The sequence below is a fragment of the Rhodnius prolixus genome, unplaced genomic scaffold (assembly GCF_049639745.1).
Source record: "Rhodnius prolixus isolate KJV_2025 unplaced genomic scaffold, Rpr scaffold_1, whole genome shotgun sequence".
Classification (NCBI taxonomy): Eukaryota; Metazoa; Arthropoda; class Insecta; order Hemiptera; family Reduviidae; genus Rhodnius; species Rhodnius prolixus.
In genome coordinates, this window is record NW_027411581.1 from 28,782,044 (window position 1) to 28,801,803 (window position 19,760).

At 31.3% G+C, this 19,760-nt stretch overlaps 1 protein-coding gene across 1 annotated transcript in view; it reads right to left on the reverse strand.

The window, feature by feature from the left end:
- LOC141458427 (uncharacterized) overlaps positions 1-19,760 on the reverse strand; it is a 44,742-nt gene extending 24,982 nt beyond the window's left edge. Inside the window, exons 1-4 of the mRNA XM_074136389.1 lie at positions 19,275-19,760; positions 10,488-10,604; positions 6,757-6,811; positions 5,065-5,219 (exon numbers count right to left, since the gene is read on the reverse strand). Coding sequence (XP_073992490.1) covers positions 5,065-5,219; positions 6,757-6,811; positions 10,488-10,598 — 321 coding nt within the window. The 5' untranslated portion in view covers positions 10,599-10,604; positions 19,275-19,760. The remainder of the gene's footprint in view (positions 1-5,064; positions 5,220-6,756; positions 6,812-10,487; positions 10,605-19,274) is intronic.

Consider the following 19,760-nt stretch of genomic DNA (forward strand, 5'->3'; position numbering starts at 1 on the left):
ACTCAATTAATCTGAATGCCTGGACTTCCACCCATATGTACAATATATCAGAACAAGGCAGACTTACACTGATTTGAATGACCATCAAAAAACTTTAGAGAGTAAAGCCGCCTAGATGTTTGAGGAAATTGCTACTACACAATTGAGCCGTTTATTTTGAAAGTGAGGCAAGTCCATTTAGTTATAATAAAACCTTTATTTTCTTAGCCAGCACTATAAACACTATTGATTATAAACTTACATTATCTAATACCACAAAATACAAAAAATATGTCTATTAATATTTACCAATATTTTTAAATTTATTGAAACGCAAAACGTTAAATATCTCGAAATAACAAAAAATGGACTAGCCCCACTTTCAAAATAAACGGCACAATTGATTATCCTCCTAAAATCTCAGCAGGAGAAGAGTAAAGTAATAAACTCTGTTCAAAAGACTGTGTCCAGTTTAGCTAGATTTACCGAAATTGACCACGGCTGATCCACACATTTGAAGTCCTTACGTCCAGAACGGTTTTAAAGGAGTGTTATTAATCAGGATGTTCTGGTTTAGAGTAGTTTAGAACGTCTGCTAACAGTCGGGATAGAAAATGGAAACGTTTAGTGAGTGTATTGCACGTCAGTCATTTTTCAGAGAAAAGCCCGAGGTAAACGTACTGTACGTATACAGAGTATTACAGTCTGGTATAGATATATGTGGGCGTATAAAATTCAAAAAATTTATGTTTCGACATTTTCGAATATTAATTTTTACTCTACATTTAACGAACCATTACTAAAGAGATAGAAGGTTGATGCAAAAGGTTAGTTAATGCCAAACGATCAGTATTTGAAGAGAAGAATAAGTATTTGATGTCTGCATAAGTGAATATATTACAGTCTGAAAATATATGGAAATGACGGCAATGTATTGGTGAAGAGAACCAGACCAGTGAAAACTATCCTGAGGAACCCTGAGGACTCAGAGTAAATAAAGGTGACTGAGAAACCACATATGAATGGGAGAATGTGGGTTCCCTTGTTTTCTCACAGAAATATGATTTGGTGAGGTATTAATATAAGAACTAAAAGTAAGTGAAACTTTCTTTGAGCTTCCAAAGAAACCCGGATGCCAAACTCGGTCAAATGCAGAGCTCAATCTCGAGAGAGGCACTCGAGAAATATTGTATTTACTTCAGAGAAAAAGCAGTGAGATCTATTACCCAAATTCACTGATGAATAACGGAATGAAAACTGCGGAAGCTAGATATTTTGAGCATCAAGGAGTAAATGAGTTCAAGGATGAGTTTTTCCTGTAGAAGTAGAATACTGTAGATAGCATGTTTAGGGATTGTACTTTTTTGTAACGAAAATTGATCAAAACATTAAGATTTTTCTTATGAAAAATGTTTAATAATTCCTCATTTAAAATGATTACTTATCTATTAAGGTCAATTATTAGTGTTTATTTCATTGCTTAAAGAGAGTATGTTGCCTAAATTATTTGTTAACTACATCCTAAATGAAACACATACCTTTTAAATGAAAAAGTTATTATTCATCTCTTAACCCAAAATCTCCGAAAAAGAAATTTTTGAAATACCTCTGGATAGAACTGTTCGTCCTAACATTATAGGAGTTTGGAGGATGTGACCAGCAGGAAGACAAATTATTTCTTTAAGCGTTTTGTCCTTAATTATTTCAGTGAAAGAGTTATTACTGTGCAATGAGCTCATTCTTTATATTGTAATCTCCTTAACAAAAACTTACAGTTTAAAAAGTTAAGTATAAGGGTTGATTAAACGCCAAAAGGTACACAAATCAGCGAGTACCCAACATTTCATTAATACTTCATTGATATTATTTAAGTAATTTTACCGCATTAATTTTCATTAATATTTTTTAAGAATTTATTAGATGTCACATGCCCTTATGCTGGCCATTTTCATCTACAAAATATTTGTTCAAGTAGCACACCAAATGGTTAAATAACTTAGATTGACTGTAATATCTATTTATCTATAATAATCAAACTATTGATTACAGGTGAAAAAGAAAACGTTATAAAAAATAAAAAAATATGAGGCTAAAAAATTCATAAACGTTTTTTGAAAATTGCTCACACCAACTTACATCAATGATTTTATTGATTTATTTTTATTTTTAAATAAAAATCGTCGGTTTAAGTTCATTCTTCGATTAAAGTAATTGTTATTTTATGTAGTAGTCAAACGTTTATAATAATAGGTAATAATTATCTGGCTTTATCGTAAATAATATAGTTTTCTTCAATTACATTCTCCATCTAGGTGTTCTTCCCACAATGTTGTGTATATGTAATATAAAATAAATAAGATAAGCATATTTTTAGGACAACTAATTATTCCAGTATTTTACCATAAGTAAAATTAGGGGAACTAAATTAAATTACAATTGAGAAATGAATAAATAATGTTGAATAATCTACTTGTTATTAACTGTGTGTTATTTGTCCTCACGAATATTTCGGTAAGACGAATTCAAGACTGAAATATTGTTTTAAATCCTCCGTGATTCAAATTTAAACAGTAGCCGACTCTAAATTTTCTTTTTCTAATTTAACATGCATGTATATGTGACATCTTCAGAATAAAGGGCACATTAAAGAGAAACCAGAAGAATAATCTGGAATAGAGTTAAAATAAAGTACCTATTTATACGAAGATATAATATACATTTTATCACAATTATAACTATTATGAATGAACTGGCCAGCATAAGGGTATGTGACATCTAATAAATTCTTAAAAAATATTAATGAAAATTAATGCGGTAAAATTACTTAAATAATATCAATGAAGTATTAATGAAATGTTGGGTACTTGCTGATTTGTGTACCTTTTGGCGTTTAATCAACCCTTATACTTAACTTTTTAAACTGTAAGTTTTTGTTAAGGAGATTTTTGTACCTTTTGGATAGATTTTCCTTTTTGTCTATTAGCAAAGTTACGTCTGCTTTACAGATTTTTTTAAAATTTGGAATAAGCTATTCTATCATTATAACCTGATAAGGTGTTAAATCGGAACCGTAACTACCACTGGAGAGATCTTTTTAAAGAATGGTTATAGTTGCGGTCCCCAAACCATCCTCAATAACAATTTTTTTGAGAAAGCGTTTTGAATAAAATAGGAAGATATTTGTACGTAAATAGCAAAATTAAACTGCGATTTCAGTACTTCCTTTTAAGAGGAGCAAGAAAAATAAACTGCGATTACAGTACTTCTCCCTAAAAGGCAAAGATTTTGAATCGAACGACAATTCATTGATGTAAATCGGTTCACTCATTGATAATTTTAACGATTGCAGTACTTCCTCTTAGTAGGTGTAAGAGCATGATGGCACTTCACAGCCACGTAGAGGAGCTTTAATCACTTCTTCGTGCTAAATTTTATCAAAATCGGACTAAGCTTTGTAGAAATATTGGTAATAATAGTTTTAGAAAGGGCCTTATTTGGGTGGGGCGAACTCTCCTCCTTATGAGGCATAGCGTCGAGACTTTTAAAGTACAAATCTGTACAAAATTTCGATTCGAATGACACTTCATTCATGAAAATCGGTTCACGTGTCGATAATTTGAAACGATTGCTATACTTCCCCTTAACAAGTGTAAGAGCAGATCGTCGCTTTATTGTTAGGTAGGGGAGACCTAACCCTATCATCCTACCAAATTTTATCAAAATCGGGCCATGATTTACAGAGTAATTAGTAATAATAATTTTGGAGGGGGCCTTACATAAAGGGGGCTAACTCCTCTCCCATTCGATGTACAGGGCCGAGACCCCCAAAAGGCACATCTACATAATATTCCGAATCGAATGACACCTCATTCATGAAAATCGGTTCACGCGTTTAGGCGCTACGTTGTTTACAAAAAAGGTAACAAGAACAAGAACAACAACAACAACAACAACAACAACATTTTTTGAAAAAGCGGTTTTTGGTCATTTTCGGCAACTTTTTTCTCGGAACCTATTAGATCTGGGTGGTTGCAAAAAAATTACAGTTATAAAGGATGGTTTGGAGTAAGATTTAAAGAAAATTTGGGAATTTTATCTTTTATAGAAAAATAGAAAAAAATTGTCAAAGTTGGGTGTTTTTCAACGTTACGCTTTTTCGTGCAGTTTTTGATGGTCAACCCTTATACAACTGTCCTACCGGACAGTTTTAATGTTTCCTTATATTTATCAGTTTCTAAAAGATCTTTTATTTTCAGAAATTATTTGTGATTACTTTCTTCCTCCAACAATGATCTGTTTTTTAATCAACATTTTGGCGACCCTATTTGAACATTTTCTAACAGCAAAAAGATAAAGTAATGCTTCAGAGATATTACTTTTTTAAAGATTATTTCAAAAAGGATTTAAAAAAAAAGATTGTACAAAGGGGTGATGTTTATGTGAGGTATTTAAAGCACGTTTTGATAATCTAAGGTAGCAAGGGAATCTCCGGACAGAGAATTGACAAAGATCTTAAGAAGGAGATCCGAGACCCCCATCTTACGATTTGGATTCTTATTTCCACAATTTTAATTTTTTATATAAAGAAAACGACAATTGAATAAACAATTTAGGGTTCACTAAAGTTAGGAATATTGGAAATGTTAAGGACAAGATATTTTCAAAAGGCAAATGTCAAACAATAAAATAATATAAAATACCTATAAAATAAATTAATCAGAAACCTTGAAGACACTACGTAGGTGTATATGAGTTTTAATTCAATGATGACGACACATAATCCACAAAAGAGAGAGATTTAATATTTAGATTTGTAAGAAAACAAATTTCCAAACAAGTTTTATGAGTATACTGCAAAAAAGTTATGGCGAGTAATATTTCTCTTGTTATTAAAAATGTCTATTAGTAATTAAGAAATCTATTTATTTATAGTGGAATAATGACATTTTAGTGCGTGTAAAGCTTATTATGGAAGGATGCTAATATTTCTAAATTCTTTGGTGAATCTTAACAGGTGTGTCTTTTTAAGAATGTTAGTTACAACTTTTTGACCATTACAATTATAAACTTTCTAATTCAAATTACCTGAATTGTCGTATTTTTGCATATAGCGTGATTATTACAGCTTCTCTCTCTTAACCTTATCCACATTCCGTCCATTTTCATGTAGCATTTAGACCATCTACTCCAATTATTATACAACAATGTTAGTTTCTCCATCCATAATTCATTACATTTATCTAAAATGCAAACACCAACAAAATAAAATGAGTTTAAAAAATTCTCGTTCTTTCACAGGAATTCACCTAGAAATATAATTGAAAATGGTTTTTAAGTTAAGAATAGGCAGCTTAAAAATTGGTAAAATACACGTCCTGGACAATGTTCTTAAGATTTTAAAAAACTTAAATATTATTTAGGTGAGATTATTTAGGTCTTATTAGTTGTACACAGGCCAGTGGATGTAAAGGGAAATCTGTTGTAACCTTAAAGACCCATCGTGGGGATGACAAGAGATATTCAGAATGTAAATGCAGTTTAGGTGTGGGGAGAGCGATAGGATCTAAAACAGCAGAATCGTAATAAGTCCAAAATTGATTATGTCAGTTTATATCAGAATCTGAAATCCAAAAGTGAGACTTAACAATTTTTAATTAATTAAAAATGTAATAGGCCTATATTGCTCAATAATGACTTCCACTTTGTCTATATTGGTTTATCATTGTAGTGTTATCGTTCAGATCAGTAGTGAAGCTACCAGCAGTTACTTGGGGAGCCAAAAAAGATTTAGGCTTAACTTATGGAATTTTCTCAGGATAGTTTTTATAAGTTTTGAACATATTCATTCTTGTATAATTTCCATCATTCGAACGTATCACTGGAAATGATAGAACCAACCGAACTAAACGTGTTATTTATTAATAAACTTGGCTAAGACTGTTATCCAAAATAAATGTGACCAGCATTTGTAGAGATGGATAGTTTACCTCTTTTAATTAATTTTATTTCTCAGTTGTTCACTATTGTAAGGGCAATAATCATTCGAAATGGAGGTATTCAGTCACAAAACCGTATTCCCATTTATTTCGCAGTGAAATCAATGATTTGAGGAAGACACTGTTCATCATTGAAAAATTATATTTGTTTTATAAATTATAATGTCTATAAATTCATTAATTGTTTCCTCACTTTCAGATTTTGGAGGTTATATACTATTAGCTTGATCTCATTGTACTAGATATTTACATTAGATGTGCAATGGTTTCAGACCTCAGATAAGCGTTCGGTGCCGCAAAGTATCTAGTTGAACAATTACAGAAGGCAGAGGAAAGTAATTCCAGCACCACTGCCAGATTTACTGTGCTATCCCCTCATTAAAAAATATTATGTTGAACTTGGTGTTTTTGTAATCACTAAGTAAAGCGATATCAACATTAGCTAACAGTCGGCTTATTAATTATATATTTTTCATTGAAGGAGTAGTGTAGGCACGATGCTGCAGCAAATTCCATTTTCAAAGCTAGTTGCTGGATGCTTAGTTTATTTAAATAATATTTCGTATAATCATTTTTTTATCGCTTCTAAAACTCATAATTTAATAAATAAACATTCAATTTGTTGATGATTGTATTACATAATTTCATATTGTTATTTCAAAGCCATGACAGGAGTAACTTTTATATCTTGCATATTAAGTTTGTTTAAGTATTTCATCTAAATGTTTTAAAACTGTACTATTTAAACATAATAATTACTAAACAATCAGGTTTTACTCACCATTGTTACAAGTTTTATTTTCTTGTTTGAACGAAGATTCGTTATCTTCATTGATCTAAAAAACAAACAAAACCAATCATTCCAGACGTAAAAATATAAGAATTAATTTTATTATTATACGTTAAATTTGTGTATCAAGCAATGCGAGTTCAATGTTTCTTCGTTTATTGTCTTCGATTGCCTCAACAGATAATTAAATTTAAAAAAAAAACTCTGGGTAAGATGCTAGTTGATTGCGTGCCTATTACGATTTCTGTAAGAGCAATTATGAGGTTAAAAGAGGAAGGCTAGAGCGATGAGGATCGTAGAAGGGGAATGATACACAGTTTCGACTACCTCCTTGTACATTGAGGGCCACGTTCACGATCGTATTCACAACTTTTATTTTATTTTTTTTTAATTCATACAATTTATACATTTAAAACAACTCGTCAACCACCACGATACCCATTGAACAAATCTCTTTCATTTTAAGCTATATTATTTATATTTTTAATATAATTAGAGAAGGTGTCTGGAAGAAAGAGAATAATTAGGATTGTTATTGACCTTTTGGACAGAGCAGAGCAAGATTCCCTTCCATGGAACGAATTCTAAATAATAGTAATATGAACATGCAGTCTAACATAAGTAAGATCAGTCATTGTGGAGCATTAATTGTGATGATTACCTCATTTAAATAGAATAGAGGAAAGAAGGTTAGCTAGGAGAACAAGGGGAATAGGAAGCTAAAGGTCGAACTAGAAGACGAGAATCAATGACTGTTCATTTTGGAAAGAAGTGGATTCGCTTAATGAATAAGTTCTTCTTATCTCAGACAATGTGCAAGTCAATGTTTCAGGTAGGTAATTTAATATTAATGGATATTAAAGAACAACAAAATGCGAATCACATGAATATGTTAATTATTTCTACATATGAAATAAATGTTTCTACAGACCCAGCAAAATTCTGAACAGTTCAGTTTTCAAGAAGTATAAAAATATGTACAAGAAAATAGGTAAATAAAATTGTTTATTAAACATTATTATTATTATTAATAATAATATTCAGACATTCAATTTCAATTTTACCTCAACTTAGGTAATTTTAAATTCTATGTTCAATTTTTGCATATAAACGCTCACCAACGCCTCACGCCAATTATATTTCAAATTATGTTGTAGTTGGAAATTAGTAGGTTGTTCCCTAGATTAAATTAAAAATTAGGTCACTTAAAAAAGTAGTTGAACTTGGCGAAATAATAATTAGTTTTCCAAAATCTTCAATTATGGTTTACTGTTTCTGATAAATAATGATGGGGCGATAAAAATTCCTTCTAACAAAAAAAAAATCCCTGGGAACTGCTTTAATTTGCTGGCAATTAATTATTTTAATTATCTGAATGTATATTAAGAAATGCTATCTTCGAAAATAATTTTTAATGAACACTGCATTCGACACAACTTAAATAATGTTACAGTTTAATATAAAACAAATGTTAAGAAAATAACTTTAACTCAACTAAATTCAAATTAATAAGTGACAGTTAATGTTTACTAAGAATAAATATAATTCTTAATTGTTTGTAAATTAACTTAATTGACATTCACAAATTTGCAGGTGTAAATGAAGGTGTAACACTGAAATTACAATCGTTATGAATTAATTATTTTCTATTTCAAATGGTTCAAGTAATAGCCACAACCTTCCAGTAAATAGCGGCCAATGGATTTAAATTCCTGAAAGATGGAAAGCTGAAAGAAATATCTCTGTCAGAAGATCGCAATATTGCCCTGATTTGTCCTAAAATGAACATTTTGTAGATCCTTAAGATTTTGTTAACTTAAAGGAAGAAGATATTGGGAATCACAACATTGCAATATGTCCTGCGTTAAGTGGGTTCAAATTGATGTACATAGGAAATAGAATGATTACTCAGGCAGAATTGATAGAATACCTTAATGGTAAAGATTGGTACAAATTATGGAAGTATGTGAAGGCTGCAGCAGATAGGCACTTTTTGGTTATACATATCTAGCCCCGACGTTGCAGAGGAACATCTTCAGCAGAACTGGCAAAATGTCTCTTAAAAAAGTTAGATACCTTTCACCAGTTAAGTTCTCTCTGTAGAAGTATTGGCCGATTAGTGCGATTTCCTAAAACTCCACACCAAACGTTTGTAGAAAAAAACAACCTGAACTCTAACCTGCCTAGATCTTGACTTTGCCACCATAAGTACTGCTACCAACAGAACGTGGGAGTCCAGAACTTTGGATAATTTTGACATTAAACTGAAATTTCTTTTTCATACTTTAAATTAACATAACTTTTGAAAAACCTAACCGATTTAAAAAAATAATTATTTATTTTTTTTAAGAGCTTAAGTACTATAAAAATATGCAAAAAAAAATATAACGTTCCATTTGGGGGAAAAAAGTTGGCTGCTGTATCTCGAGATATCGAGGTTTAATAAAATGGGTCAATCACTGAAAATAAACTAGACTAAAAATGATTATGTGTTTTCTATTTTTTCGAAATTTTTCGCCGTTTAAAAAAAAAGTGGTTGGAGCATATAACTCTGGTCACCCTGTATATGAATAATATATGATTATAAGATAAGAATTTTATCTATAAAATTAAACTGTTGAAACATGAGGCGACATTTATTGTGAACAAGAAAGAATTGACGATAAGAAAGGTAGGAAACCATTGACCAACTCCTAGGTGATTCAATATACCAGAATTAACTCATATGAAGATCAATGATTCAGTAATTAGTCGACAGTTAAGTAGTCAAAAGGACATAACCTCTTTCTAAGATTCATATATGTATGAGTTTAATCCTCGAATTCCTCGACTAAGGTTACCATGTCCTAAACGATGGAATTGGTTATGAGTTCATTGTAGTTAAATCAAGTAAATTAAAATATCATAATTAGAGAATATTTAGTGTAACAACTGCTTCAGCTTTTATAGTTGCGCCTAAAATGAGTGTTTTGTTTATTGTAATAATTTGTTTATACATCCCAGAAATGTGCAATATTCTCAATAGATTTTCTTTTGAAGAAAACATAGCTTGGTTGTTTTTGACATCATTTATTTTATTTTTTTACCGCTTTCCCATAAATAATTGTCCCCGTACATCAGTAGCTTCCGGCAATGTCTGAGATCAAGACTACGAACATGGACGAGAGAAACACTTCCTTTATCCGAGCTGCCTCGTATTTTACGAACTATATTGTGCTCTTTTTTTTTTTTTGGTAGCGAAGAGATTTATCTTTTTCTCTTAAAAGTCACTCTCCTTCAGCTTTTACCTTCTCAGAGTATTACGGCTCCTTACTTCGCTAGGATTCAATTGGCCAAGTTCTTTATTTTAATTTAAATTTAAAGAAAAAACACAAAATCTTCAATCTCTCCCTGGATTCGCATCTCTGGACATCGACCGGACATTCATTCATCTTCACGATATATTCGTAATTTGTGTAACAGGGGTTAAGTTTTTGCTGTACTTACACTATTTTATAAGCTCTATACTTTTTGCGGAATTGTGACTACACTGAACGCAATGCGTCGTTAAGTTAGAAAACTTCGGCAATTTGTGGATGAGTAACAATATTTTTCAAGAGAAACTGTCGTCTTTATATCCTAAGAACCATTCACGATTATAAATTTCAAAATGAGCACTTCCTGATAATAAAACAGATGACAAATGCAAAAGTTAACTTTTAGAATTAATATTATCTACTCACTTTCAAATCTAGTGCGTTTTGTTCCAATTTGCATGCTGGCAAGTTGAACCACAGTCCTGATATTATTGTTGACAATATGACGTAGGTTGGGAGGAAACTTTCCAAAAACATGGTATTCTGCAAAATAAACATAAAGAAGCATGAGAATTACTTAAGAAAGTATGCCTTCCAAACATAATTTTATATATATATATATATTTATAATTGTGCAGCAAATTCCTTGAATGCTCTAAAAAGTTTTAAACAAATCATTAGGGTTTTGCAAATTACTTTATTAAAAATTTTGTATTAAATAAATGTATTAAAATAAAAATTATAAATATATTAAATTTCTTCTAAAATATTTTTTTTTTTTTGGCGCATCAACAGCTGAGGTCATTAGCGCCCGGAGCTTTTTCCAGTGCACTGCCGGCCTCCGGACAGTGTTCTCTCGTTACAGACAACACTGTCCATCACCGGACAGTGAGCTGTAAGAAGCTCCTAGGAAGAGAAAATCTAAGGGCCAGCTGCTGGATTCGAACCTGGGACCTCCGCGTGGGAGTCCAGTATGCTAACCTCATAGCTAATCCCTTCCCTTCTAAAATATTAAATCAATCATTATTTGTATGGCACATTCTGACTTCTTAATAGATCACGTAATCGTGATCCTAACTTTTCTTTCGTTTAATTAACGACAAATCATAAAATTTAATTTTTTTGCATAAACTTTCTTACCTATTACCTCAAAAACTTAATCGGGAAGGAGAGAATCTAGTAAGATTGTACTTAACTCGAAAGAAGACATCTATTTGTTTAGCGAAAGCTAAGTACGCACCAAAGAAAATGAAGTGTCATATTAAAACAAAAAACAAACAGAAACAAAACTATAAATGTTTTGCCAACAAAAATGCTTACAAGGGTAGACAGACACGAATATTTTGAAATGGAATAGCCATGGCAACATTCCTGCTGCACTTTATGTGATGGTTGCTGCAGATAAAAGTGTAACGAGTTCGGCGGAATGAAGAAAGGAATTTTACGGTTTTAGATTATCATTATTAGTTCATTTAGGTAGCAATCGATTTTGGGATTTTGAAGAATGCTCAGGGCGTCAATGAACTCAGATGTTGACGCCCCTTTAAATTTAAAATAAATAAAAGAAATTAATAAAATAAATAAGTGAAATAACGAGGTCTCAAGTCTGCAGTATGAAGAAGCTAAATATGATTTCTTTTTCGAATCTTAAGGAAATTTCATACTAATTTTCTTAATCATGTTAGTAAAAAGGTATTTTTTTGTAAAAACAAATTAAATTCATTATAAAGTTAAATCGTTGAAGAATTACTTATTTTTATAAATGTTCATAGCAAGTAAATAAAAAAATTAAAATAAACTGTGATCTATATCAATAATTAGAATGTTCACGGATGTTTGGAAGTGTCATAAAATTTTCTTATAACCCGTAGAAACAGAAAGAAACTGATTATAATATTTAAGTGGAGAAGGTCTTTAACTAGAATTACGTATAACGCTATTAAACTCCTCAATATTAGTTGAAAACCAATATCACTTCTCTGTTAACCAACTTACTCCATCAGTTTAACTCATTTATAAACCCACAAGGCCAAACACACAACTCTTGGAAACCACTAAATACGGAAGTTAAACTTCTTACCGCAATATGTTGAACAATAAATGATAAGAGATTCACCGTTCTTCTTAAATAGTTCACTAACATCGGAAAGTGTAATTTTATCATCAGCTAGATAATGTTGACTTCTTTTATCTACAAATATTATACTTGGCGTTTATCCTGAAGAGATTTAATATTTAACGCTTTAAAGAGCACCATATTAACTTGAGCTGAAATTTTATGCCCTAATGGAAGTGGTGATGAATAATTGAACTAATAGTACTAGTGGGAACTTAAGATGAAAATAAAAAGTAAGCTAAGAACATTCGTTCCAATTAAAATAAGACACATACCATATTTTATATGATTTTCATAAAACGAACTAGAATTAATATTTAAGTATTACCATATTTATAATAAATGAATAGATTGCATGAGTTGCGAACAAGCGGGAAGTAGTGTAGGTGATTTCAGGATAATGAATGCTGGGGATTCAAATTCAAGAATCTCTGGGTGTAATGTGCAAAATAGATTGATATCGAATGAGAGATTTTTAACAATAAAAGATGTTAATAGTGCGCGCGCGAATGGCTGATGGCTACTTTTACGCAGATTGTTGAGTAGTGCTCGCATCTTCTACAAAACTAGGGCCATCATTGGTAGCACTAGTAGCAATTAGTAGTGCTTTTTAATTTTCTAACTGTCTGTCAACTTTTATCATCTTCCGTCTCAGGATCGGTGCGGCCTATCCTAGACATTTGTGGTAATTTTTTTTTTTTAATCTTTTATTGTAATTTACCACTGCAGCAGTTGTTGCAACAAGCAAATATGGTAAAAAAATAAAAGAAAATCATGAGTGGAGAAGGCACCCAGTGGTGCCACTCCAGTAACGTGCTTTGCTCTCACGATAAGAGAAGATCACGAGGCCATCTTCTCTTCAATCTCCTTAGAGGATTACCTGGTAATTTGGAGGAAGATAGGTGTTCTATGAGAGGATTAGGTTGAGCTGTTGTAGAGGAATGAAATTTGAAAAAACGAATGTTAGCAAGATCTGTAATGAAAGGGATTTTGAGGTCATTATGGATAGTGAGGTTAGAAAACGAAAGTGGTAAAAATTATTATTATTTTCTTTGTTTCTGAAAATTTAAAGGGGAGAAAGACTACACCCACAGTAAACTCTGCTTGTTGTAAGAGGCGACTAAAGGAGTAGCCCTGGGTGCACCTGTCCGCGCGCTCAGGGTTTCTCCAATCCTCCTCCTCGCAATACTCCTTTCCCGCTTCCCTTTTCCTATATTCCTTTTCTTGCGGTGTAGACAAGCTCGAAAGGTGAAGGCAGCCTGTCTAGGGGAGGTTACCCTGAATTCAATCCGGGTCCACCTTGTAGGGGTATCTCTTAGAAATAAAACACCGCTTTCAGACCCAAGCAAAAGAAAAAGCCGGACGGGTAAAATGATAAAAATTATCTAATAGAAAAATAAACAAATATTAAAAATATTAATCTCGAAAATATGATTCCTTACTTTAGTAAAAAACAGTAAAATGAAATTGTTATCTTTCATACCTATCCGTTATAGTTTACAAAAACAGCAATGTGTTATATTACTTCAAAACCTACTTCCAAATATATTCTCTAAACTTCAAATAAATTCAAGTTTAAAAATTTAACTTTTGCGTCTTTCTGAAACAGTGGCAAACAACTATTTTTGTACCTAAATATTTTCTTAAATAATCCATAGTATAAGAAAGCGTTGCATTGGTTGGAGTTTGGAGAACATCTTGACAGTTGTGGTATTAAAGCAGGAAAAAAAATCACAACTCATGCCGATCACAATAAGCACTCAGCTATGTTTTAAAAAATAACAATATCTACCAGCTTTTGTTAAGAAGGTCGGCAGTAAAAAGCAAATGTACACTTCTAGTGGAAATTCAAAACTATAGCGTTCTAAATACGTGGACGCACGATTTGAATGTGCGCACATTCAAACCATAATGAAAGTGTTGCCTACATAATTTCATTGGAGAAATACGTATGGTAGAAATATAGAAAACTACCTAAGAAATTGAGGCTATATTAAGAATAAACACATTATACGTTCACTCACAGAGTATGGTATACAAGTTACCATAATCTATCTACAAAGAAATGTATTTTGTAAATATCTGTACAAAAAAGTTAGAACCAAACAATTATTTGAAAAAAGTGAATGGACCAAAAGAAAAGTAAAATAAAATAAAACCACTGATTTTCACGAAAATGTTCAATTTTTCGTATTAATGTGGATCAATAAAGAAATAATACTTAAAAAAATAATATTACTTTTATAGGTTTCTTCAGCTTCCCCAAGACCATACGTACGTTTGGAATGTCGTCTTTCACCCATTGGGCTCGGTGTCAAAATTTTTAGTTAAGAACTACATATATTATGTTTCCCCACCACATTACAGTGACGTGTCATTAACGTTACGTTATTTTTTTAACCAGATGACCTCCCATAAAAGGTTTTAAATTTTGTAAAGCCTAAACCAAACGATGCGACAGAAGTTTTGCGACAACACTTTAGAGCCCCTTGACCTCAATGAAAGCGATCAGTAATAAGTGGAGAAATGCAGAACTGCTGGTTGCAAAAAATAATATTCATTCTGAAACGCAGAAATAGTGTGTTTTTTATACTAAGTACTTCAGGGTGTCACTTTCAAGCCAATGTTATTCATTTGTGTCATTTTTCTACCGCATTCAATACAAAATTATCAATACAAAACGTAAGGTCAATGAAGAAATGTTTGGTTAATTTAGCTCATTTGTTAGTACCTGTATTATGTTGTAAACAAGAGTGAAAAAATCTATTTAACAAGCAAAATTAGATTGCAAACAACATTGAACAAAGCCAATTTGTATTTACTTTTTAAAAAATACATCACAATTATTCCACTCTAAAGGAAAAATCAAGAACTAACTAATTTTTATCTTTGTATTTATAAAATTTTGAAAAAAGTAGAAATGTTGAACTAAGAAATATATCACTGAGAAGATAGCTGTAGATTATAAAATAACATAATATCTTCTTGTTTTAATCAAAATCTTAGAAAAGTAATATAATCTCCTTAACAAAAACTTACAGTTTAAAAAGTTAAGTATAAGGGTTGATTAAACGCCAAAAGGTACACAAATCAGCAAGTACCCAACATTTCATTAATACTTCATTGATATTATTTAAGTAATTTTACCGCATTAATTTTCATTAATATTTTTTAAGAATTTATTAGATGTCACAGACCCTTATGCTGGCCATTTTCATCTACAAAATATTTGTTCAAGTAGCACACCAAATGGTTAAATAACTTAGATTGACTGTAATATCTATTTATCTATAATAATCAAACTATTGATTACAGGTGAAAAAGAATACGTTATAATAAATAAAAAAATATGAGGCTAAAAAATTCATAAATTTTTTTAAAAATTGCTTACACCAACATACATAAATGATTTTATTTATTTATTTTTATTTTTAAATAAAAATCGTCGGTTTAAGTTCATTGTTCTATTAAAGTAATTGTTATTTTATGTTGTAGTCAATCTGGCTTTATCGTAAATAATATAGTTTTCTTCAATTACATTCTCCATCTAGGTGTTCTTCCCACAATGTTGTGTATATGTAATATAAAATAAATAAGATATGCATATTTTTAGGACAGCTAATTATTCCAGTATTTTACTATAAGTAAAATTAGGGGAACTAAATTAAATTACAATTGAGAAATGAATAAATAATGTTGAATAATCTACTTGTTAGTAACTGTGTGTTATTTGTCCTCACGAATATTTCGGTAAGACGAATTCAAGACTGAAATATTGTTTTAAATCCTCCGTGATTCAAATTGAAACAGTAGCCGACTCTAAATTTGTCTTTTTCTAATTTAACATGCATGTATATGTGACAACTTCAGAATAAAGGGCACATTAAAGAGAAATCAGAAGAATAATTTGGAATAGAGTTAAAATAAAGTACGTATTTATACGAAGATACAATATAAATTTTATCACAATTATAACTATTATGAATGAACTGGCCAGCATAAGGGTCTGTGACATCTAATAAATTCTTAAAAAATATTAATGAAAATTAATGCGGTAAAATTACTTAAATAATATCAATGAAGTATTAATGAAATGTTGGGTACTTGCTGATTTGTGTACCTTTTGGCGTTTAATCAACCCTTATACTTAACTTTTTAAACTGTAAGTTTTTGTTAAGGAGATTTTTGTACCTTTTGGATAGATTTTCCTTTTTGTCTATTAGCAAAGTTACGTCTGCTTTACAGATTTTTTTAAAATTTGGAATAAGCTATTCTATCATTATAACCTGATAAGGTGTTAAATCGGAACCGTAACTACCACTGGAGAGATCTTTTTAAAGAATGGTTATAGTTGCGGTCCCCAAACCATCCTCAATAACCATTTTTTTGAGAAAGCGTTTTGAATAAAATAGGAAGGTATTTGTACGTAAATAGCAAAATTAAACTGCGATTTCAGTACTTCCTTTTAAGAGGAGCAAGAAAAATAAACTGCGATTACAGTACTTCTCCCTAAAAGGCAAAGATTTTGAATCGAACGACAATTCATTGATGTAAATCGGTTCACTCATTGATAATTTTAACGATTGCAGTACTTCCTCTTAGTAGGTGTAAGAGCATGATGGCACTTCACAGCCACGTAGAGGAGCTTTAATCACTTCTTCGTGCTAAATTTTATCAAAATCGGACTAAGCTTTGTAGAAATATTGGTAATAATAGTTTTAGAAAGGGCCTTATTTGGGTGGGGCGAATTCCCCTCCTTATGAGGCATAGCGTCGAGACTTTTAAAGTACAAATCTGTACAAAATTTCGATTCGAATGACACTTCATTCATGAAAATCGGTTCACGTGTCGATAATTTGAAACGATTGCTATACTTCCCCTTAACAAGTGTTAGAGCTGATCGTCGCTTTATTGTTAGGTAGGGAAGCCCTAACCCTATCATCCTACCAAATTTTATCAAAATCGGGCCATGATTTACAGAGTAATTAGTAATAATAATTTTGGAGGGGGCCTTACATAAAGGGGGCTAACTCCTCTTCTATTCGATGTACAGGGCCGAGACCCCCAAAAGGCACATCTACATAATATTCCGAATCGAATGACACTTCATTCATGAAAATCGGTTCACGCGTTTAGGCGCTACGTTGTTTACAAAAAAGGTAACAAGAACAACAACAACAACAACAACAACAAGAACATTTTTTGAAAAAGCGGTTTTTGGTCATTTTCGGCAACTTTTTTCTCGGAACCTATTAGATCTGGGTGGTTGCAAAAAAATTACAGTTATAAAGGAGGGTTTGGAGTAAGATTTAAAGAAAATTTGGGAATTTTATCTTTCATAGAAAAATAGAAAAAAATTGTCAAAGTTGGGTGTTTTTCAACGTTACGCTTTTTCGTGCAGTTTTTGATGGTCAACCCTTATACAACTGTCCTACCGGACAGTTTTAATGTTTCCTTATATTTATCAGTTTCTAAAAGATCTTTTATTTTCAGAAATTATTTGTGATTACTTTCTTCCTCCAACAATGATCTGTTTTTTAATCAACATTTTGGCGACCCTATTTGAACATTTTCTAACAGCAAAAAGATAAAGTAATGCTTCAGAGATATTACTTTTTTAAAGATTATTTCAAAAAGGATTTAAAAAAAAAAGATTGTACAAAGGGGTGATGTTTATGTGAGGTATTTAAAGCACGTTTTGATAATCTAAGGTAGCAAGGGAATCTCCGGACAGAGAATTGACAAAGATCTTAAGAAGGAGATCCGAGACCCCCATCTTACGATTTGGATTCTTATTTCCACAATTTTAATTTTTTATATAAAGAAAACGACAATTGAATAAACAATTTAGGATTCACTAAAGTTAGGAATATTGGAAATGTTAAGGACAAGATATTTTCAAAAGGCAAATGTCAAACAATAAAATAATATAAAATACCTATAAAATAAATTAATCAGAAACCTTGAAGACACTACGTAGGTAAAATAATTATTTAGTTTCAAATTACTAAATTTTGAAAATAATTATTTAGTTTCAAATTACTAAATTTTGAAAATAATTATTTAGTTTCAAATTACTAAATTTTGAAAATAATTATTTAGTTTCAAATTACTTAATTATGAAAACATTTTATTTCATAACGATTTAAATATAATTTTAATGATTTTGTTCGAAAAAAAAACAAACCAAAGTTACTGAATATTTGTAAAATTCAGCACTTTTTAAAATTTTGAGTTACACGATGTTTGTATATGTAGATTGCATCCAATTAGTATTATTACTTGTTATTATTCTTTTCTTTTGTACAGTTAGTAATCACTTTACAATGAATTTTTTCAATAACCTTAAATTAAATAAATTTTAATTAACAAAATCAAAGCCTAGACTGGGAATCGAACCCAGTATCACAGTACACCTTAGCTTTGCCTGCCTCGCCTCTAACCACTCGGCTATCGTGGCGTCTTCATAAACTTTATAATATCCAAATATTTTTAAATTTAAAAATGAGATATTTTTTCTTTAATTACAATTAAAAATAGAGCCAAAACTTTATTAAATTATTATATAAAAAAAATAACATGATTTTGCATAAAATATTGTGATAACATTTCTGGCCTATAATTGAAGGAAAATCAACCTAATAAGGATTGATTTATTCTCTTATCGAGATATTAAGAAATGTTCACTTAACATTAGCATTGTAGAGATATACATTATTGCGGTAGGGGTTTGTTTTAAACCCGTTCTATGTGATCTTTCCACGTTTATTGTGAATGATTATGTTCTGCTACATTAGAAAGAAGGTTGTTGAGATTTCATTGACATCGTTCAAAACTGTCTCCTGCAAATCTGATGACTATCTGTTGTGGTATTAAAATTACTCTGATGAGCGCTATGGGCCTACCTTTTGGCCCAAAGGTATCGTACCCTTGGGTACATACATAGGTACATAGATAATACAAACTATAACTAGTCATTTAACAAAAAAAAAAAAAAAATCTGATTTCAATATTAGCCCACCGTCTTACTGTATTTTAAAATTGAAATATACTATGCCAATGATTTAAAAAGTCAAAATAACATTGGTGAAGTTTACCTGAAAAAATGAAATTCTCTAGTAGTCTAGAGGATGTTTCTGTCAAAGAGATGAGTAAAGCTGATGGCAAGTAAGAGAGCCATCCCTAGTTAAACTAGAGAACCTTACACGGCTGAAGAACTCATCTATCAAGAGTTTTTCATCGAATATGCGGCCGCTAAAGTACGCAGAGGGTGAATGTTTGTAGTCCGACCTGTTTCCTGCAGTTCGAGAGCCCTTGTAACACCACTTGTCACACACTACATTTATATTTTCCTACCCTCCTTTACTACTCTATTCACAAAGTGTGTGTGTGTAAGATAGTTTTGGTTGTGGCGACCACACTGATCAGGACCGGGAAGCTGAGCTTGTATCTTTCTTTCCCCCTCCTCCCAGGGAGACTTCTCACTCCCCTTTTTTATGCATACAGCTCTTCACTCACTCCTCCTCCATCACTGGACACCGCGTGCTACTTTGTCCTAACAAACCACTCCTCTTACTGCCACT